At 39.8% G+C, this 23,700-nt stretch overlaps 1 protein-coding gene across 7 annotated transcripts in view; it reads left to right on the top strand.

The window, feature by feature from the left end:
* Positions 1-629: 629 nt before the first annotated feature.
* The window catches only part of LOC105382707 (eukaryotic translation initiation factor 4 gamma 1), a 39,500-nt gene continuing 16,429 nt past the window's right edge, over positions 630-23,700 (top strand). For 2 of the 7 annotated variants that reach the window (XM_038121906.2, XM_038121904.2), the window contains exons 1-9: positions 9,829-10,504; positions 12,095-12,240; positions 15,593-15,702; positions 16,828-16,953; positions 18,624-18,688; positions 21,609-21,788; positions 22,231-22,293; positions 22,547-22,626; positions 22,711-23,311. In XM_038121906.2, coding sequence (XP_037977834.2) covers positions 10,171-10,504; positions 12,095-12,240; positions 15,593-15,702; positions 16,828-16,953; positions 18,624-18,688; positions 21,609-21,788; positions 22,231-22,293; positions 22,547-22,626; positions 22,711-23,311 — 1,705 coding nt within the window. In that variant the 5' untranslated portion in view covers positions 9,829-10,170. Of the gene's footprint in view, positions 1,183-9,762; positions 10,505-10,695; positions 10,722-12,079; positions 12,241-15,592; positions 15,703-16,827; positions 16,954-18,623; positions 18,689-21,608; positions 21,789-22,230; positions 22,294-22,546; positions 22,627-22,710; positions 23,312-23,700 lie in introns of those variants that run through there. The other 5 variants (XM_038121909.2, XM_038121908.2, XM_038121907.2 and 2 more) reach the window with 5 other exon arrangements.

The raw sequence follows: 23,700 nt of genomic DNA, 5'->3' as shown, positions 1-23,700 counted from the left end.
CATATGCGAGCAAAACCGCTGGCATCGCGCTAACGAACTCTCGATGCAAAGGCCTACAGATGGCCTACGCCATTGGAGCACATAAGTCTGCGGACTTGCAACCTGCGGATTTGCTCGCTGGTTCGTGTGCACGCGGAACCTAGGAGTCTCATACTCTCAAGTCAGGTACTGTGGTACTACCCGGACTACCCTCACCTCAATATTTTTTGCTCGACTGTACTCAGAATAATAAAAATCTCACGGTTACAATATTATTATTACTTACTAATTTATATTATTACAACTGGCAACAAAGAAAAAAGACATGCGACTCATGGCTAAAGCACACAGATTAAAATTTCATATAAAACGATTCGATTAATCGAGTAATATTTTACTCGATTCATTCATTGTATATGAGCGAGAATAAAAATTTGTAGCAAATGAAATGACAATGTAACCATAAGATCAACATCCATGAGAACGTAATCGTGATTTTATTACAAAATCATACAATAAGCTTCGAAAACTCGGTTAGCTCGGGTTATGAAAATTCTCGTAGTGATGGGACAAATCAGACACAGATTAAAACAATTCTTAAATATTGATGGCAACACTGAGAGATGCGTAGAAAAAAAAGCAAAAAGTTTGCATTGCATGCGTGTGACGTGAGTAGACGTGAGCGGTCAAATGACAGTTTATGTTTTAACATTTTATTCGAAACTTATGAACAAACATTAATATTGAAGAAAAATATTTATACGTTTTAATTCGTTTTATTCTTATTTTAAAGAAACATTACTCGCCGGGAAAACTTTGCTATAAGTGATTTAACAAAATTCAAACTCTACAGTGACTGTCACGTTTGTTTATTGGTTAACATCCGCCATTTTGTACTGTCGTTTGTTTAGTGACTGGACCTAAAGCTACATGTAATTTATTTCAAATTATGTATCGTGTCTTCGCAAGTGGTGTACGATGTTTTTACTAGAAACGTTGAATTCGGGGTTGAATTAAACAGTGAGACTTGTCATCCTGACATCAGTGTGTATCATCTGCGTGCCGGATGTGTCCTACAATCGGTTAGGGCGATCTTACGTGCCACCTTGAGTGGTGTACGTGTCTCGAGACCTATGGTGCCAAGAGAATGAGCGGCAACGGTAATCAGGTGCCCCTGGCGCAGAATCAACGAGGACCAGGACCGTATCCTTTTCAATCATCACATGGTTTCTAACAAGCTTATTTAATTATTTACGTAATATTGCCGCCTTGAGCATCCAGACGAACCGCAAGCGAATTCCGAATCTCTATTTTATTTTGTGTAGATTGTTGTTTCGAAAAAACACATGTGCTTTCTCAATCGACCAGTAGGTATTCCAAGACAGCAGACATACCATGAGATCCTTTATTGTTTGTGATAACCCGATTCTATCAACCAAGTACCTACCATGCACTCAAGCACCTACACTATCTAGCACCTTTCATATCTTAAAAGTTCATTGGTATTCCTTTATTAAGTAGCTAATAAGAATAACAGACAGTTTACAGAGCATGTTTATTGAGTAAATATGAAAATGCCATTCTTAAAGATAAATGTTTATTAAGGTAAATACTTTGTTTATCACTACTCTCTAACAATCTGCTTATTTTTGGAGTGGTCCAGTGATCTACCTAAATATCCAGAGACTTATGGGTAGAACAAAGATTAAAATAATTCCAAAACTATTGTCAAATTCCTACTTGTGCCCTTAGCAGACTTTCACTTTTGAGTCTATATTTCTAGTAGGTAATGCAGTACTCTTTCACTACATTGCATTTATCTAATAAAACAGTGCAGGTAAGTAATTACATTATTCCATACTAACTATAATATGTATACTTTCTAATGTCTGCATTGATCATTTATTTCAGAACAAATTATTTATCATGGAAGAAACAGTTTAATCAATTATTCTCCTTTCATAGCAATGCCACCTGCAGTAGTTAAAGTTTAAATGTAGCTGCCACATTTTAGAAGCTACAAGTTATTAATTATACTTTGATAATTATGAGTACTATGGTTTTTATACTATTCACTTTTAGTTATTTACAGAAATAAAATGGGATACAATTATTTTAATAACAAAACAGGCAGTAGACATACATACACAAAACACACTTTAGAACCTGGTGGTAATATAAAAATATTTGGGGTCTGTTACTGTAGACATCCAGATCCAAGATTTAGCTCAGTTAGACAAACATCCAGTATGCAAATTCTAATTTGAGTTTACCAATCATATACAAGGTTTCCCTGGTCCTCTATGCCTCACTTCAAGCTATGCTCTAAAGTTGAAGATATGGCAGTGAAACCCTGGGTTCTAGAGAGCATGCAATTGGCATTATCCACTTCATCATTCAACACTACTCTGACTGCGAATCTTCACATCTGCTCATAACCCATCAGGTCCCCACTGCTGGGTCTTCCAATGAAGAAAGGGTTTTAGGTCACCATGCTGTCCTAGTGCAGTGAAACCCTGGGTTCTGGACATTGTCCTCTGAAGAAGTTGGGTTCTCCTCTTACCTGCATAAACAGGTCAACAACTCTCTCAGCATAAGCTTGCTTGTGCTGAGCGGCCTAGTGCGGGTTGGTGGAACCAGGGTTTCACTGCACTAGGACAGTGTGGTGGCCTAAAACCCTTTCTTCATTGGAAGGAGACCAATGGCCCAGCAGTGGGGACCTGATGGGTTGTGAGCAGATGTGAAGATTTGCGGTCAGAGTAGTGGTCAGTCGCAGAATACTCATGATGTCTTAAACATATACACAGTTGACACACTACTTGAGGAGGCTTCGTTCCTAAACCCCATATCTTGAATGATGAATATTTGTTTTAGCTACAGTTAAAGTAGACTATGTGGCAATTCATGGAATTGGTCAAATCAAATGTCCCGATATATATGTGAAACCGATGTGTGTTAAAAAATATTAAGTAACTTGAGACCTAAACATTTTGGACGTAAATTAACTATCCTATGCGTTTTAAAATCTATGCGTACAGCACAGATAAGAACGAAAACATTTGAAATCATGAGTCATGACATGAGGGTAGCAGCCACCATCTTAGATCATCCGCCATTTCAATTTATAATTTGATACGCCATATCAGAGGGTAGCTTAAGAAAACCAATGTAACCTATATTCAGCCAGTAAGTTCTTTAAGTTTGACTATGACCAAGTATACTATGTACTTACTATAGTTTATTTATACTCATTTGTAAATCAAAGGCATTTTTAAATGTGAGACCACACTCCCTTTGGAATAAACATAATCGTGGTTTCCTAGTCAGTCATACATATATGTACAGAGTTGATTAGAGTTATCAAACCTGAGCTGAACTGGAATAAAAACAATCATTTTAGCTAAACATGACCATCTTCTGTACAGCATGAACCAGCATCTGCTCTACAGATCCACTGTCGAACTATTTCCGACAAGACCAAATCAATGTAAAATGCAGCTTACATGCCGCCGAAGCCAGCCGTTTTAAAATGGAATCCAAAACTTCCTCAGGTTATTTCTTACACGGTCAGACTGTCTGGTCTAACCGAAGTAGAAATATATTATTGTTATTCTCCTATAATGGATTGCAATATTTATTTATAAGCTACAGTAGCAGTGCAGTGTTCTTGTTATAACACCCAAAGCACTAATGTTTTGTCTATCATTTTAAACGGTAAAGCCTGCCTCGTGTTCACGCTAAGTATACCTACACGTTGACTTTTATTGGCAGATACCTACTTGGCCAACGCTTGCTATAATTTGATACCATCCACATATTTGATGATGAGATGAATGATGTACGAATCCGGCTTTGATTTGTGATGATGTCTGAATATGAAAAAAGGCACTGCTTCGAAGTTACACCAGCCATAAAAAAGCGACTTAAACGATGGCAAGTCATGACTACTCATGACAAATATACCGTACACATGCTGGCGTCGCACTTGCGTGTCCCTTGGCTCAGCCGTCGAGGCAGTGACGACGAGTAAGTAGGTACCTACTTGCCAATCATCACAATTCTGTGTCTACATGTTGGGCATCGCCATGACTCGTGGACACCCGAGTCGGCGTTGTTTTATGCTCGTGGCTCTGCCAAAATTGTATAGCAGGCCTAGAGATTTTAAGTACTGTAGATGACTTCTAAAGTGGTGACAATCCTACAATCGCGGCCGTTTCGAGAGACGTGTTTACTATTTTGGTTGATAAACATAATTATTTGTTATGTTTACAGCTATTTAGTAAATGAATTGACTGTTTAAATTAGTAAACTGTATAAGTTTCACTACTTAATTACTTTCTTTTCGACTTTTATGTATTGTTCCAGGCCCAATAATATAAAATATATAATCACACTAATACATGGGGGTATATTTGAGGCATGCAATATACAGTAAACATCCGATAATATAATATACCTATTACAATATATTAAATGTTTACAAATATTGTTTTAGTTTGGTACAGTTAAAAATATGCATATTAGATATTCAATACATACGTAACTAAACCAGCTTCATGCTAGAATAACTATACAAAAATATATGTATAGGTAGAATGTGGTTGAATATCTAAGTTATCTTTAATTTTGAATTTATTTCAATGTTAGCGTTCAACCAATCTAAACTAAAACCGTCCCTGGCAAGGTTTTTTCAAGCTTACAAATTCAGCTCGACAACTTCAATATTTACGATATTTTTCCTCCTGACGGTATTCGTATAATTTCCCACGCCCTCTTGGCTAATATTAAATAACACACACACACACAGATACTATGTCGGTTGTGGTAAACAATTCTACATTCACGGTACATATTAGAACTGAGGCTGTATTGTTGCTTGCAAATCAAACTCAGTCCCAAGTTGCTCGCAACACTAACAATAACTTTACGAGACTTTGACAAAGTTGAGAGAGTTGTGTTAATTGTTGACTAGTAATTAAGTAATTACGTGTACATATATTGAAGTTGAACCAACAATGAAGACAACTAAGGCTGTGGTTAGACGTACAGACCCGGTGCATTCTATCAGTGGCGGTGGGAAGCGGAGTGGCTCGTCCTCTAATTAATTGCTATACCAACACAGGTGTGATACTTCACTGTGAAGTAAACTTTGGAAGATAAAAGCGGCGGTCTAGTTAGAGTGAGGTTCGATTTAACTACTTTGGACAAGAGCATTTTCGTATAGTTATACGTGCCGTTTGTTAATCGGTCATTAATTTTGGCCAGCGTCTAACAATGTGTCTAAAAATGTTGGTGTCTTTATAATATATTTTTGGACTGGTTCGGTACACTGATTCCATATCTAAAATATACTGATAAGCTTATGGTGTCGAGACTAGGTCACAGTGATTATTATGTAGTGAGGAAAACGCACGGGTATTCATACAATACAGTTTGCACAAACTGCCTAAAAATGTATAATATATGAAGTATACACATACACAGAACTCGCAATGTGCAATTTCACCATACAGGTACACCTATACATTCAGTACGTCACAGTGATGTTTTTACTTTGTCGGCATAGCGATCTATATTTTATCGATAAATAGCAATCTATCATCATAATAATTATATGCGATTCCGAAAATTCTTAATGATTTTGTCAATCATCATATAGTTTTTTAATAATTATTAAAATCATTATGAAATCGTACAAAAACTTGTTGTTATTTTTTTATGCGTTTTATAGTTAATTGCGATAGGCTTCGGTTACTCTCTTATAAATACGAACAGTGTAAAAAAACAATAATACCTTAGACGTTTACTATTGTCATTGTGCTAAGTAATTATGTAAGGGACCTTTAAAATGTAGTCCAGCCGGTAATTATACTAATGAGATGACAGTGCGTAAGTTCTGAGTAGATTCTAGACTAATATTACTCACAAAAGGCCGAGTAAAACTACGTACAAAGTAAGACTATCGACAAAGTGCCAGTAAGCTTCCGTTCAATTGAGAAAATGTAATAAAAATTAGAAATAAAACCTTACCTGTAGTGGAAATAGTAAGGTACTGAAGCAATAAAACTCTTTGATTGAATTTGTATGCTCCGAGTGAAAACTCCTTTAACATTTCCTAATGAGCTTAACGTAGCCTTCGCAAGAAATTGCTGAGGACTTTTAACGTTTCTATTTCCAGAGAAACTTAAATGCATTTGAAAGCAATCCTCTTACCGTAACAGAAATTGAAAGTGCTGGAAATGTAGGAGAATTTTGCTTCGCTCTGAAATATAGTTGTTATTTTAACATTAAATTACGTACTTACCTTCGTTAATTAATGCATATCAAATACCTACGTTTAATCACACTTGTCTCCCAAGGGCTAGACAGACTACATTTGCATAAAATTGATCGATCATCCAACCTTGTGTTTGCTCAGTGAGTTCTTACAATGTCGAGAAGTATCGATTCAGTATTTACGCACAGAAGTTGAAAACAAAGCGATTCTCGAAACCATAGCCAAGGTTTAGTCAAATGTTCGCGGAACAATCGCGCGGAACGCTCTCTCAACGTCTTATTACGACACTAAAGCCGACTCCACATTTGTGGCATTTCCCCGTATTGGATACCAGATGTAGACTCGGCTCGTATCATGATCGCTAGTTTGGAAGCACATATTCTATCAAATATTCCGTCAAACTAGCGGTCATGACACGCGCCGAGGAATACGATACGAAGATACGGGGAAATTACACAAATGTGAAACCAGCTTTATTGGTAGCACTGAAAAGTGTACACCATTTGAATGAAAACAGAGGCTGTAGCCAAAAGCCCCAGCGAAGTGAGCAAACGAAACGCAAACTTTTTTTTTTATGGAGTTCGACATTTGATGTAGAAACGTAAATGTCGAGCTCTAAAAAAAGTAAGCCTTTTTTCCATACTTCGCATGGGCTTTTGGCTAGGGGCTAAGACAAGTATGGCTAGGGGTCTGTCATAATCTTGTTATATATTTAAAATACCTTTGTTTATTTACACTTATTTATAATAAAAAAGTAATAAAATATGTGTCATACTTTTATCTTTACAAAGCGAACTAAAAATTATATTTAGGAAACATGCCGAGAGTACAGATTCGTAAATTGTGTATTATGGGGAAACAGCTTTGTGCATTACGTCGGTAGTTCTCATGCACAGCTAAATCGACGAACGTGTCCCTGTATATCCGCTTATTTGGATGGCTCACTCGCCGTTTATCACAGGCGTTTCAATTAATGCCGAAATATCCTTTCAGAGCACGTTTCACGAAATTATTACGTTTCAGTAAATACCGGTACTCCGGTGTAAATGCTGCACATGCAAAAGCTTAATTGACAGTGTATACGGGGTGTAGTATTAAAACAGACGTGCAAATATTGTGCCGCGAAATTATATCGTTTATAAAATTTTCCTCGTTACAATGTGAAAGTTATTTAAAAATTATTTCAGATCTACTTTTGTGGATACTTTATTTCTTCAGATTTTGTTTTACGTTAGTATGAATGAACGACTCAGAAACATATAAAATCAGGTACTTATTTCACTTGTATTGTACCTACTTATACGCCCACTGCTACACTTGTGTGGAACATTAAATAAACGGCTCATTTTTATTTACATTTGTTTTTCTATGATGTTTTCTAATGAAGATTGCTCGAATTTCCCTCCTTGCGTATCACTGAAAAGAAATATAGAAAAGCCAGTAATAAATCAAACTTACCTTTCATAAAACATTTCTGAAATATTTACTGTTATCGGAAATATTCTCGTAAGTGTTTAAGTAGGAGTAGTAAGTGTTTGTAAGTAGCTTTATATTCCTCTTAATAATTCCTTTATTTTCGAGCATTACTTTTATGTTACTTACAGTTAACGTTAACAGTTGGATTTTTTTCCTATTTTGGCAATGACCCCAGCCATTTCCCCTTGTCCATTCTGTGTGCCGCCGCCGACGAGAAAACGATTAGCTGTCAATATCTCGCTCATGAAACGTTCAATCGATACAGAATGTCTGTATCAAAGCCGGCGACTGCACTGTGACAGAGAGTAGGATCGTGCGTTCGAATCCTGGCATGTGATCATGTTAGGTTGCACTGATTAAGGATTTTAAGTACAATGTACAATACCTTCTTAACACGCTAGTTCAGGAGTTATGAAGGCACATTCTAATTCAGGTTGAATCTTAATATTGCGTGGAGTTTCACTGTGAGAAAAAAAACAATAGGCTTCTTTAAAAGTAAACGACTCATGGCAACATAAATCGCTTGATAAACTTAAAAACTACAACTTCATAAAGTATTTTGCCTGCCATTTTATTTCAGTGTTCTTGAGTTCATTTAAACGGGTGCCTGCATCAGTTGGCAGATTTTCAGCACCTTTTTTGGCGTTGGAGGGTGCATTTCGCTCGCAAGTGGGTCAAGGTATTTTGTCTAGTTTCGATTTCGAAGCACTAGCACCTTTGTCACCGCTTGGTTCAACTTCAAATACATTTTATAGCACCTGGATGTAGCCTGCAGGCTTTCGCGAACCTTTTAAAAGGTTTTCCAGTGGATTGTCCGGAAGTGTTCGCAGATTTTTTTGCTTATTTTCCTGACGTCCGCTTTCTAGGGTTCCGTACCTGAATATGTAAAAACGGAAGCCCTATAAGTACATACTTTTGTGACTACATAATTTTTGTAAGAAATTAATAACAATGTGTTTTGTTTTTACTCGTACTTTGTTTTTCATACAAAGTCTACAAAACAGCTATAAGTCCAAATAGTAATTACGGAGATGTGCGTGAACATCGGCAGACGTACAAAATCTCATGTGGCCACGTGGTTCGAACGTCTTTGTCTTACCGATCGGATCACGACAACCTTAATGGTCGATACGGAGTGGAAATATTCATATCACGGTTCCTACGAACAGATATTTCTATGTCTTATTCCAAACTTTCCCATACTAACCTTTCTTATATACACCCTGTATATTAACTATGGGCAAGACTATAATTATATTATTTCGTCGAGATTATTCACAAGCTACGTACCTAGACGAGAACTTGTGCTGATTCGAGGGAATCCCCTCTTCCTTTGAGAGTGGCAAATTGAAAGGGGACCTGCAGGACTCGGGCAGAAGTAATCCGGCTCTATCCCGTAAGCTCCACATTGTGTTGTGAAACTGCCGGTTCGCTCTCAAATACCTGCATTTGAGCGAATACCTCACATGTTCAATCAATATTGCTGCATTTCGCTTCAATGCGAACATTAATTATTTCTCTCGGCGCTATTCATCACGAAATGGGCATACTGTCCGAAATTGTAGAATTCATTTACGAGAATTCCGCTAGCATTACCAATTTCTGCCGAGCAATTAATCCTTTTATTATTATCCTTCAATAAAATGAAATGTAATACAAAATGTGGCATGTATCGGTTATTGAAAACGGTCGTTACGGTAGTTTCGCAATCGCAACCGCAACCCTAGGTCCTTCAGTTTGGAAATGTGCCCCTGTCGTTTGATCGGGGGGGTGGGAGCGGGCGGCGGGCGGCGCGGTCGCGTCCCCCGCGGCGGCGTACAGCGGCGCGCGGGGCCGGCGGGCGGCGGCCCCGGCCCGCGCCGCGCCGCAATGAACGCCGCGCTCGCCTCCCTCGCCGCGCCGCACACAGTACGGGGGTCGCGAGGGGTCGGCGAGGGAACGCCCCGCACCTACAGCCACGGCCACTCACTACCCTTGTCTCTTTCATTCCTTCGATCCCTTCTCACGTGCTTCACAATGAAAGGGCTCCGCAAGTTTTAGTCTCTTATCAAATGTCCACCAGCAATCTTGCTCAAATGTTAACTAGTAACAATATGTAAAATTGATTAGTGCAAGTGTAGTGCAGTGCGAGCAGTGCCGAGCGACCGCGGGCGTCGGGCGGCGAGCGCCCGGAGCGATGTAGCGCGCGTTTCCTTATCGATTTTCTCTATGCTGCATTAAATTACGATTTAAATACGGTGAATGCGGATAACAAACATTTTAGCAACATGCGTCGCGCGGGTGTATTTGAACAACGAAACTAGACTTTGCATTTACATTAACCTAGCACAATGCAGTGAGGCTTCAACTTTCCTCATCTAATCTGACTAGCCATAATACCCTTCTGACTGATAGACGCTATCTCGGTACCCACGCTATGTGATAAGGGGGCATCATCTATGATCCTATCGCCCCAGTTCTGGGAATGGTTTTACATTTGGCTAGTCCAAGTTGTTAAGATACTGTATGATGAGAGTGCAATGGTTGCGCTAAGAGGGGGTAACTGTGCGGGCTCGTCGCACGTGTGCGGTGGAGCCCGCGCGGCCGACGCGCCGGGGGCCGGGGGCGCCGCGCCGCCGCTGCCGATGCAGCACCTTCTGCAACCCGTCAACAACGTCTCAGTCCACCTGTACAACAACTCTGCTAGCCCTCTCAAACATGACCAGCCTTCGACTAGATACTCTAACCCTAATTGCATGCCGTCACACCACTACCGACTATTAGCTCAAGCAAGTAAGTCCGCCGCTCTGTCAACTTCGCTTTCGGTCTGTTATGGTTTGTTCTTGAGTTTATGTTGATTTACTTGGCACAATGTTTTATCTTATTTTTTGTTTTGCTCTAGACTGTAGACGCTAAACACTTTTCTATTATTATTTTTGCCACACTTTTCTCAGTTATTATTTTCTTAACAAAACAACAAACAGTTACCCAAGGGCACCAACACCACACAGTAAGTATAAAAAACTTCATCTTACTTAATTTTCATATTTGTATTCTTATAAAAACCTATTGTCCGTCGAGACTGCTCGAGTCTCGGAATTCATTACAATCCATTACTCTCTCAATTAGCATAATCCCCATCATAGAAACTACGTACTAACTGTAACAGAAGCCGTTCTATGGCTTTACAAAGTTTCGCCTTCGTTAAAAGTTTCCAATGAACAGCCAGCCACGACGTTTACCACAACAAACAGACTGACACAATTTCAACGAATATACAACCTCTAGTCCTATTCAGAACTAAAGCCTTGTTCGCACAAGGCTAGTAATTTAGTGACTAAATCATCTGCTATTGTCTATAAAAGACAAGTTTAGTTGCTATGTTCACCAATAGCAAGTGATTTAGTCACTTTATTACTATCTACATGACTAAATTAGATAAGTAGTATTTTATATGTAAAATGTAGTTATATCTTGGCTTATATAATATCATTGTTCATTGTTTATTTATTTCAGTAACATAAGTTAACTTTAAATTTAAATAATGTTTATCCCAAAATTTCAATCCAATTAATGTCCTACGTAAATCCATGTAGTAATGTGTGTTGCATACCGGTAGCAATTAAGGATATTTAAGTATCCCCTAAGTTACAGGCTCTGCCTAGTTTAGGGGTTACTACCCCATATATTTCTACTGCAGACTCTCTGCCATTGTACCTATATACCTACTGTTTGTACATTAATTGTAACTGTGTTCTTTTTGGCAAATAAACTTATTATTATTATTATTATTATAAATTATTAGCCTAGTGCTAACAAGACTTAAGCGATATCGCTGCCGCTATACGGTATTTCTTATACCTACCGACAGTAATATCTCTCTCTTAACTCGTATGAGCGACACGACAGTGATATATCGTTTAAGCCTTATTCACACCAGGCTAGAAATTTAGTCAGTGGAGAATAATTTAAGACTAAATCACTTGGTATTGGCTAATTTGGTAACTAAACGTGTCTTTAGACAATAGCAAGTTATTATATCACAAAAACTTACACTGTGCTACCACCAAAACCTTTAAACACTGTTTAACAAGTGTTTAAAACGAAATTTGACTGATTTTGTAGGCGTTTGACAGCGCTAAACATCTGTTAAATGCTGTCAATTTTTTTGTGGTAACGCCCACAGTTTTTAATAGTTGTCAAACACCAACCAAATTTGTCAAATTTCATTTAAAGTTCTGTTTAAAGTTTCTTGTGGTAGTATAGCACGTCACTAAATTACTATACACCCGTCTAAATTACTAGCCTGTGGAGAGTAATTTAGCGACTAAACAACTCAACTGGTGCAAAATAAGCTAACAATGTCAGGTTGGCCCGTTGCAGGAGCGGAATGCTACCACGCCGGCGGCGCGGGCGGCGCGGGCTACATGCAGGGGGGCGCGCCGCAGCCGCCCTCGCAGCCCTCCATGCGCGGCCCGGCGCAACAGCCGCCGCCGCAGCAGCAGCAGGACATGTCCAAGACATCCATGGTGAGAATTGACGAAAAAATAACTTTATTTGTACAGTGCCACAAACTTATCTGTTCCGGTGACCACTCACATAAATGTCTAATATTTCTTAATTCTATAAGATTTTAAGTTTGCTCGTATTGTTAATTCGCTCTTGCGGTGTTAATAAACCCATCTAATCTTTACCAATAATGGTATATTGGTAAAGATTAGATGGGTTTATTAACAAGTAATGAGATATGGATCAATTTAGTTCGCTCTCACCGGAACAGATAGGTAAGTTTGTCGCACTATACTTGTGGTCGTTACTTTTTGGATCCATTCCTTTATGGTTTAAAAACTTACAGCTACCGTACCACCACCGACATTAGCAATTAACAATCCGTTAGCAGCGTCGCTCGTCTGTCATCTATTTAGATCCATACAAGTTATGGATTGTTAATTGCTAATGTTGGATGGTGGTAACACCACAGTCATGCCGCATGCCGCTTCACCTTACCGTGTCGGTGACAAACTACACTCGCGAGCAACCAAATCGACTCAAGCCTTCACGGCGCACATATACATTGATTTTCCTAAAACGATAAATGGTAAATATAAAAGTGATATGTCATTCGAAAGCTGAAGAATTAGGCTTTCAATTAAGATCAATACCATAAAAAAAAACTAAGCGCAGATTTAATGACGCATTTTAATTGCCCGTCAGTGTTAATTACCTCATTAGGAATCCACGCCTTGCGCTACCTGATCCCGCTATAAAACCTTTCCACATCCGGTGTACCTTATCAGTCGCTTGTTGCAAGTTGACCGGTACACATCTCGTTGCATTGTATTCCTTGTTTTCGCAAACCCATGGATACCACACCAGAAGAAGCTGCTCAAGTTGTTGCCTTGCTGCAACAAGGGTTAAGTCAGCGAGCAGTCGCTGCCCAGCTCCACTTGAGCCAGTCTGCTGTATCCCGAGTATACAGACGGTTCCAAGAGACTGGTGCCTTCAATCGAAGACCAAGAACGGGCCGCCACCGCTGCACTTCAGAGAGAGACGACCGCTTCATTGTCTCAACCTCGCTGCGCAATCGACACCTTACGGGCGTTGATGTGCAGCAAGAACTGAGACGTGTACGACAAGTGGCTGTCAGCGAGTGGACAGTGAGAAGACGCTTGAAGGAAGCCAACTTGACACCAAAAAGACCTGCATCAGGCCCCAAATTGACTGCAGGCCACCGACAAGCGCGTCTTCAGTTTGCTCGAGAGCATCTCGATTGGAGCATTGCGCAATGGCGGTCGGTCCTGTTTACTGATGAGTGCAGAGTGTGTCTGCATGGCAGTGACAGGAGAGGCCGGGTCTACCGGCGTCCGGGGGAACGATTTGCCCAATGTTGTTTCGCTGAAACAGTAGCATATGGCGGCGGTTCCTGCATGATGTGGGCTGGTATTTCTCTAGAGGGAAAAACCGCACTTGTTTTCGTGCCTGGAGGCGGCCGAGGAGGCGGGTTAACAGCTGATCGGTACATCACCGACATTCTACTCGGTCATGTTGTGCCCTATGCAGAATTTGTCGGTGAAGACTTCGTGCTAATGCACGACAATGCCCGCTGCCACACGGCACGAGTCAGTCGGCAGTTTCTGAGAGAGAAGGAATTGCGCACGATGGACTGGCCTGCGCTCAGTCCTGACCTGAATCCCATCGAACACTTATGGGACGAGCTCAAAAGAAGAGTTCGGGCCAGGAATCCAGTCCCTGCAAGCGTGGACGAGCTGAAGACAGCTTTATTAGAGGAGTGGGACGGCATTCCTCAGGAAACTGTCAAAAAGTTGATAAGGTCTATGAGAAACAGGCTGCAGGCTGTAATTAGGGCAAGAGGGGGCAATACAAAGTATTGATTTAAATAAATAAATTTTTATCTTAACATTTTTTGTTTAATTTGTATAATACGATACCCATACCCTTTTTTCCTAAATTCCCGTTTTTCCTACAATTGCGTTCAGACATCATTTATTTCAAAAATGATGAATGGATTTCAATAATAATGATATCAAATTAAAGCTGACATCTTAAGCTTTTAAATGACATATCATTTTTATTATTTCTATTCATAATTTTACTTGTATTAATGTATGTTTGCGCCGTCAAGGCTTGAGTCGATTTGGTTGCTCGCGAGTGTAGATCGGGACTGCTGAGTGCGACGGACGAAAGAACAGTTGATACGTCTCTCGTATTTCGGGAGGAAATACTGTCGAGTTTACTTCTCTTCTTTCAATCTTTACCAGGCCTGTCGTCGATCTTCGATCTCCAGAGAGATTTTTTGCATGTGCGAGGAAATCACAGCGGTGTTATGCTATTAGCACATGCCGTTCATTTCTTTTGTTTTTTTGATTATGGATGCTCGGCTAATATTTTTTGTTATTCGGTATCTGAATTTGTAATAAAGCTAATCTGAAGTGCCAAATATAATATGATGAATTGAACTTGGGCTACGCACAGCTCAAGCTCCATTTAGGAGACCTTGAGCTTACACGCGCTGTTATTTTATTTTCAGTTTTTTAGAAACAAAAACCTTACAAAACTGAAAACCTTTACAAACTTTTTCAAAGCCACAGTCATGAAGCTCTATAAAACAATAAGGAAAAAGCCATTGTTTTGAAATACAGTTTCGAATTGCTATTATTGCCTGTTTTAAATTACTTTTTAAACTTCGGCAAAAGTATGTACAATGACATTGTATGTTGAACACGTTTCCAGCTTTGTGACGGTGAACTGGATTTAATTTTACAACTTTCCCTGCCAGTTTTAATAATGAATACAACACAAATAAAACTATGTTACACGAGAACCTAGCTAATCGCAGATTGTTAGTTGAGAGTTTAACTAACAGTTTGTTAATTAAGTTACTTTCAATATCAATTAGTACGCTGTGTTTTTGTTGACTAACTATTAGTTAGCCTGGAAATCAGCAAAGCTTTAATTACTTATACTGAACTTTGTTCTATAGCACCCAATTCGGAAGCCTGCACCACCATCTCTTATTGCCTCTAAAAGCTGTTACAATACTTACGAGTTTATATACGTATACATATACAAATTTTGTAATAAAATAGTAAAGAAGATCAAAACTCCGTTTCGAATCGAAGCGCAGCTTTTAGAAAAGGCTAGATAATCCGGAAAGCAGTCAAATTCATACAACCATTGCCACTTTGAATAGCAAATGTGTCCCTGTGAGATGGTGATACGGCGGCAACGATTCATCCATATTCAGTCATTATTCCACAGCATTGACTGTACAAAAACTGACGTGCAGGCTTTGATAAACAATATACGAGTTGTTTATGAAAACGTGCAAGCTAATCTTAATTTCCAATGTGTTTACCGCAGCCTGCGCATAACTTCGGGCCCTCCCAGAACCAGTCACAGCAGGCCAGGCCGCAGTACAACTACACGTTCAGGGCGACCCAGCACGGCACCCGGCCGGCCAGCCACCCCAGGTCAGCTCACCTACTTGATGGAACACCAAGTTTCGGATCGCTGAGCTAACGTAGACTCTATGTGAATCAGCTAAACGCCCCAATCGCGTGTCAGCCCTCCGAAACTTCGTATTTCGTCAACAGTAGCCCAGTGCTTACATTATTCACTATTCACCACATCGCACATACATTAAACATCCTGCAGCGTAGCCAGCAAGGGTCACTGTTTGTTTATGAAGATCGCCGCCGGGCCGAATCTAATTTACGTGTAGCCCTAGGATAGCTTGGAGATCACAATGAAAATATCCTTAAATTAGTTCCTATTACACTCTGTACCTAGTTAATTATTTCAACACATACCCATGTTACACTCTAGTAGCTGCTATACAGAAATCTCATCCACTCACCCCTCTCAATAGCATTGAACGTCGTATCTGCAAACCGGGTCAGACTCAATCCCGTATGTCAGCGTTATCATTTGCAGATGCATCGGGGTTAAAGCGCATTGAAAGCCGATGTTCAGTGCCTGTTTATCCCCCTCACGAAATTCGGTTCTGCTCTGCCTTTGTTCTGTCGATCGGAATACATCGATAGATACCAGAAAATCTGTTTGACAAAATGGCTTAATCGTTTTCAAGAAACTATCTGTTAATATTGTTTATTTTATTGTAACTTTATTAGTATATGCACAGTAAGTTTAAAAATAAATAGAGTGCAACAAAAACGATAAATAAAGATACCTATTTTATGAAAAGTTTGCATCTAATTGCCCTTGCTACTACATATCCCGTTTTATCGAGTACTCTTCAATTTCAGAAAATCTCTCGATCTGAAGAGCCCTTTAATAGAATTAAAATTTCGCGGAATGAAAACACACATTTCATTCATCTTACCAACAAACTTTCTATCATCTTTACTTCGTGAAACAAATTTATTGTTTTCTTTAAAATTATGATTCTAACTGAATAAGGAATGATCACATGAGTCTACATCATACACCGTGCTTTACAACAACATCACAACATCTTACCACGCGGCCCCATTCGTGAGTTGAGGCGTCGCGGTGACGTTCGAACGACCGTTTCTTTAAGAACGCACCACCTTCCCAGAACCCACTCACTGATGCCTACCCACCCGTGTCCACAGACAACAGCAGCCGTACATCCAGGGCGGGTCGGCCACCGGCAACCCGCCGGTCATGTACCCGACCCTCGTGTACCCTCAGATGACGATGCCGAGCGCCGCTTACCCGCAGCAGAGGGGCGGCCAGGGGTAAATATCACTTTTCTTTTCTTAGCTATCGATGACTAGAGAGCTGTAGACTACGGCTTGTCGGTGAAAGGATTAGCCAGCCAAATAAGTATTGATTCGCCGAGCGCCTACGTGCATCGAGATAACTAATACTAGATATTAATTGTAATCATTATCATACCGAAATAGAGTGGCTATAAAATATATTAGTGAGCAATCACGATGGTAACCATGAAGACCTTTATCAGTTGACAATCGCGTTCTGCTAGACATAGGGTATCCCAAGGCAATACTTGGTGTCCATTGGTCTGGCGGGTTATTTTTAATCGTCGATGGAAAAAGAGGTACACTTTAATTTTTTGTACAAACTTTGCTATCTTGAAATATAATATAATTATGTATAGGTAAACAAACAGTAGTTTAAAATGATGAAAACAATAAGAAAAGTAAATAAACATAAACGCAATTGAATCGAGAAAATTATATGTCAGTAGTTGTATAAAATACAATTTACGAGGTCAAGAGTGCTGTTTCTAATTGAATTGGCTTCAACAAATATTACTTATTGATTCCATTACCTCCTGGGGGGTTGCGGCCTCCGTTGGTGATATTCAATTGAAACAATCTGAGAAATTGCTGTTATTACAACTAGATTTCCTCTCGGAACTTAAGTGCAATCAGCTTTCTTTCTACAAGGACTGCTTCGGGGAAATCTGGGAGATTGATTTTTTTGTCGCCGTACCACCATCGCTTTTATTCATAGTGCAGCGATGTAGTTCAAATATAATATTATTCAATGTTAGCCTCAACATAATCGGCCAACAATCATACTAGAAATATTCATCTCTCGAGGAACTCCACAGCATTCTGTCCTCAGCCTTCCTTATCCAACCACTACTGGCCACTTGCAAGGCATTTGGTAGTTAATGATATCCATCGAGAACTCTTCTACTCAAACGGCATACGGTTTTACAGCCAATACCTTCAATGTGGCATAACCAATATAAATTCAACAACGTCTCAGCCATAGTTCAACCAATATTGCTCCGCAAAACTGTATCGTGGTACGAGAACAGAACTTGAAATTATGCGTAATAAATTTTTCTTAGAAATATATCTACTACTACCATATTTATCTTTCAAATTGCGTATACTTTTTATGGAAAATGATCGACCTTTCCATTCATTATGATTCCATGGTAATTATTTGTATCTTTATCTAGCTTTTATTTACTGAAACATACTTTGTCGCCTATTCTCGGAATACTCGATGTATTTTCCCACCATGCAAGCATGTATTCAAGGAAATGCTATTTGAAGTGATATATCGAGCACTTTGGGAACCTTATCAGATGTCTTGCGACTATTATAATGTGCCATTAAGGTGTTACCCATTTCAGTTTCATGTAATTACATGTCACCCGATAACTAATATTTATCTATTGTAAGGGACTATTCTTCGAGGTAGGGCATAGTTTATTTAGCAGTGTTGTTTCTTTCTGTTCTTTATACTCGCGTAAAATATTATCAAGGGAATGAAATAATTGCTACCATTGTTCGCGCTGTCTAGTATTTTAACTAAAATACGCATTCAAGACCAAATAGTTATCCAGATAACATTTATAATTATTTTCTTTTTTCTGTACGTATATTTGCAGTTAATAACCATATTGTTGTTTCTATTTCGGCAGGTACTACCAGTACCTCCCCCAGCTTCACTACAGCTACGGCACTCCACCGAATCACACGCAATCATGTGAGTATGAGACAGCTTTTATCATCATCATCGGCCTGTGAGGCTGCCTGTCCAGAGCGGAGGGGCCTAGCGGAGCGGTATGCGAGCTAAAAATCGACCAATCAAAAAGCATAAGAAATCCACTCATGCAATTTTAGTGGATAATTATAGCCTCTCATACGGCTCCACTAGCCCGCTACGCTCTGGTGAGGCAGGCAGCCTGATCATCCACTGCTGGATGTAGCCTTTCCACGAGGATCTCCACAACACTCTGTCATCGGCCGTCCTTATTCAGCCGCTGTCGGTTGTGTAAGGTCCCAAGCTACGCTTGCCAGTTCGCGGTCTTCCCTCGAGAACTCGTCTACCATATATGGCCGTCTCACTGCCACTTAAGCTAAACTTAAGAGCTCTCTGTTCATTTTATTATCTATTCCTATAGGTGCCATTGATGGCAGAATACATGAGGTTACAGTAAATGACGTGTCGCAACGTTCTTTCTATTTTCTTGTGTATTTATATGGACTCCATGATGTTCTCCATGAACTCCCACCTTTATGCTGTAAATGCGAAAGTATATTTGTGTCGTTCTATTACGGCGTAATTCAGTGACGGTATGGTATTGATTTGTGTGGAGATGTTTACTGTTGTAGTCAATGCGAAGCTCCCAGATTTATCTCAGATACTAAATTGACAGGATTAATATCTGAGATATTATTGTATAATTGGTTTACCTATTCAACTAGACATTTGCACTTGTCAATTTAGTATCTGAGATAAAATAATTTAGTGTTTTACTGTGCCTATCGCACAGGTGGACCGACCGGCCATCACCCCATAATAATCATAATCGTTAGCATTGCTTATCTGCCAGATGCCTGCCTACATTTTACACATATGCAATGCCGCTTACTCCAGCTCAGCAGGCCGTGTTTTCATGTTAAATATATAGAAATAATAATTATTATTTTGCTCTGACTCTTGCGCTTTCAGATGGGTTTCTCGTATAGATCTTAACTATTGCAAATGCATACAAACATCTATTTCATTTAGGTATATCGGACGCATGCGACATTATATCTTTCACTTTTGTGAATATCTAATCACAGTCCCGAGGAACATGTCCTATTTATTCGCTGTCTAGTATTTGTAAAAATCTCACCCCTTAATTTCAAATCAAGCGCTTCATCCAGCCATAATTACCTCTAATATCTCTTTGAGAGCCTACGAGTGTTCGTGGAATATTCTAGGTTCTCATAAATCTACATATAATTTATAGGCTCTCACGAATTTGATTAAATCAGATGGAAAATACTCGAAGACATGAGAAAGGACAGACATGACGTGTATGGCTGAAACTGAACCGGCGCCATAATAACCTTGTCTGGAAGGTGTAATGTGACACAGTACATTAGCGATCAATAGGATATAAGTATTAGGTACACCCTGGAGTATTGTCTTTAATGGTGGCCCGATTCTGACACGGCAAGGACAGTCTGCTCGGTACTTACGGTGTCCTATGTAGGTATTATGTATTAGAAATTAGCAATAAAACTGTCAAATGGAAAGGTGTTATTATTGCCGATACTGTCGCGTTGTATGTAATGTTACGTATAAATGTGTGGTATAATTTGATGTACATATTACAGTTTTTTTTTTTTCTGTAGGTAGCCTTGAAGAATAAGTCGGATGTGTTGCTTGTATTTTTTTCTTTGCGCCACTGTTTTGTATCGGTTTTCCTCTTTGTGTAATATTAACAGTCATTTGAGATAAATTGACTTCAGAAAATTAAATTCGACTTCTGAAAACCGCTTTTTAAAAGCCATATTCTTTTGATGTTCAGCTACGTATCGGGGAATGCCACATGTGCTATAAGAGTCTATACCGCATCATACCGTATCACATATTTCTAGACCGCTAGGCAAACATGCAGAGTTCGTCTTAAAACACGCGCCATAAAATCCCATAAAGAACGCCCCGTAATTACTTGAGCTTATTTCTTGACAATTCCGTCTACGGCGACCTTTCAGCAACTTTCCAGCCATAACCACGACTTTGAAACTGTACCCGTTACCTGTAGCGAACTTGATGAAGTTTTATAACTTGACAAGTTTAATAACACCTCCAAGTTGCGTGAACTCACCGTCCAATGTCAGCCACTGGGAAGTTTCTGCCGTGGGTTGACATAGACCCAGTAATCAGCGACATTTCTATGGTTTGAATGTGCTATTTTCTGTAACGCATAACTTCTGTTATGCTTCGGTTATATTGCCGTCAATGTTAATGAAATAGCAGCGGTAAGAACGGGAAATGACAATGTCCATCATCCCCATCGTGATCATCTTCTAAGCGTGTCGGTTACAAACACTGGACTAGGCACTGTGGTTCAAGGATTAGGGAGTCAAATTTGTTGTTAGTCCCTGACTGCCCAAGGTGTGCCTAACGTACGCATAAAATATGCAGGTAGGTAATACGTCACTTGAGTAATCGACAAATGGGTTATGGCATTGATGTTAAATTCATCCGTTTATTCGTAGGTCCACACCTGCTAATGTACTGTCGTTTTTATATAGGTATCTGTTATTGGTGCAAATAAATATTTTCGTACTGTATGTAACATTGTAAGGGCTTAAAATATCGAATAGTAAAGTTACCATTATGCAAACAGCCTAAAGATATACCATACCGTCGCTCAACGTCGTCTAGAAAGGATTACCAATAGTATTGAGTAAGGGTATTGGTCCAATAACCTTACTCGATCACACAATAACCCCAACTAGTTACCCAATCACATCTATTCTGATCCGAAGAAAATGCTACAACGCACTTTCCACCGACATTCATCGCCACCTGATTGTACATAATTACTTCTGTATATTGTGCAATAAAAGAATAAATAAATAAACCTGCACGAAACACCACTATAACCCTCTTCACCTTCCAGACTACTACCCGGCGGCGACGAGCCAGCAGATCCAAACGCCCAACCTTGGCGGCAACGGGCAGGGCCGGTCCAGCGCCGCCGCCATGGTGGGGCCGCAGGCGCCCGCCGCGCAGGCCGCGCCCGCCGCGCCGCTGCCGCACCAGCAGCCGCCGGCCGCGCATATGCACCCTAATATGCAGAGTGAGTCTTAACATGATGTGTGCTTCAAGTGGGTAATTAGAACGGCCGCTAGCAAAGCCAGCCGGGCAGAGAGCATCCTAACAGAAATTAGAAATTAAATAGAACCTAAGTGGGGCAGTCTCCAAAACGAAACACTTGCTATGCTTATCTCTGCAATAACATAATATTATGAGTTAATTCAAATTAAGCCAACTTATAAACTTGTGCAATAAAGAGTTGACTAAAAACAAACCTTCGTGCTTGTTAGAAATCTGGTAAAAAAACGCACCCGTATTGGTGATGTATTAAATACAAGATAGAAATGCATGTATTTGTACATTTCTTTCTGCCTGTAATTATTATTTGTTCCATGTGCCGTATTTTATAGTCAAATAAATATACCTATTCTATTCTAACTATGTTTTGGTGTGACAAATTCTAATGATATTGATGTTATTCCCAGATATGCGCCCCGCTCAAACTAAACGAACCAGCCACCGTCTAAAAATCATCGACCCAGTCACAAGTAAGTGAAATAATTCAATATACGGGGGTGTTAAAAAGAGGGATTGTAAGCCTAAGAGAATTGAAGGAGGCGCCAATTCCACGAATTCGGAAAATACACGAAATATACCTTATTTACCTTTTGCCTTTTCTGCTTTCATTAAGTACTCTTTTTTCAATACAATGTTAACTTAATTGAGAATGTTATTTAATGATAAATATTTTGAATGAGATATTATTGAAGACACACTTGTAACCAATATTTTAATTTCCAGGACAAGACATTTTATCAGATATCTCAAACGATAGTCAATATGTAAGCAGAGAGTCGAGTGAACGGCAAACACCTCAACCTGTAAGTATACCAGCCCAGTTCAGAGCATTACCTACAATGTTGTTGAGTTCATCCTTACTCAGTGTTCTTTTATGTTTCTAATAGGAACCTACTCCTACCGGAATCAGCATTGCCGAAGAATTTACTAGGATGGTTAACGAAGCCGCTAACCAGCCGTCGGAAAGTACTATAAAAACGAATTACACTACTACTAAAAATATAGAAACGGTAACACCAATCATAACACCAATCACACAACCACAAACAAATGCAATAAGTTCTATTAATAATAATATAGTGAAGTCTGATATATTAGCTGTTAATGAAAATAAGAGTATAGTGGCGGAGGTAGCAGTCGAGCCGTGCGAGACGCCCGTGGTCTCGGCTATATCCGACAGTCCAGTTATAGTGCCTAAATTGCCTACAAATGTGAAACAAACCCAAAAGACTAGTGAGACACTTTTACAGCCTCTAGTACTAGATACGAATAAGAATATAGCTACTAATAAGGTGGTGCCGAAAGTGAACAAGAGTAAACCTGAAGAGGTAGAGAAGATTGAGAAGCTGGAGGCTCCGCCCCCGCAGCCGCAGCGGCTGCCGCGCGAGCGAGTGCGCTCCGAGGGCAAGGAGCACAAGGAACAGAAGGAGGCCGAGGCCAAGGAGGCCGTCGCGCCCGCCAAGCTCAACGGGCCAGCGCCCGCTGAATGTAAGTATTCAATATTCATTCTTCTGAGGGTTCAGTACTGGCTGCTATGGTTAGCGAAAAAGAAAAAATCATTTTTCTCTTTTTATTTGCAACCTTTTTTTGTCAAGCTAGCTTCCGCTGATTTTACCAACGGTTTTCGTAAACTATGGTAAACTGTAATGACCCACGGATAAGGCTGTTTTTAACAGTATGCACAGTATGCAGCTCAGATATCCGCAGTGCTGTTAAAAACAGGCTTTATATTCAACTGCAACGATCACCATTTAATTGTTTCTACTTCACTGGAGATAGGCGTCGCTGCAACATTGCTTCTCCTCCGTAAAATATTTCAGCAACAGATTCATGGCATTTACAGTGGAACCAAGTTATCTCACCCAACATACCAGGTC

This window comes from Plutella xylostella, chromosome Z, assembly GCF_932276165.1.
Source record: "Plutella xylostella chromosome Z, ilPluXylo3.1, whole genome shotgun sequence".
Classification (NCBI taxonomy): Eukaryota; Metazoa; Arthropoda; class Insecta; order Lepidoptera; family Plutellidae; genus Plutella; species Plutella xylostella.
Note: the sequence above shows the minus strand (reverse complement) of the source record. Positions and strands in the feature narration are given on the sequence as shown.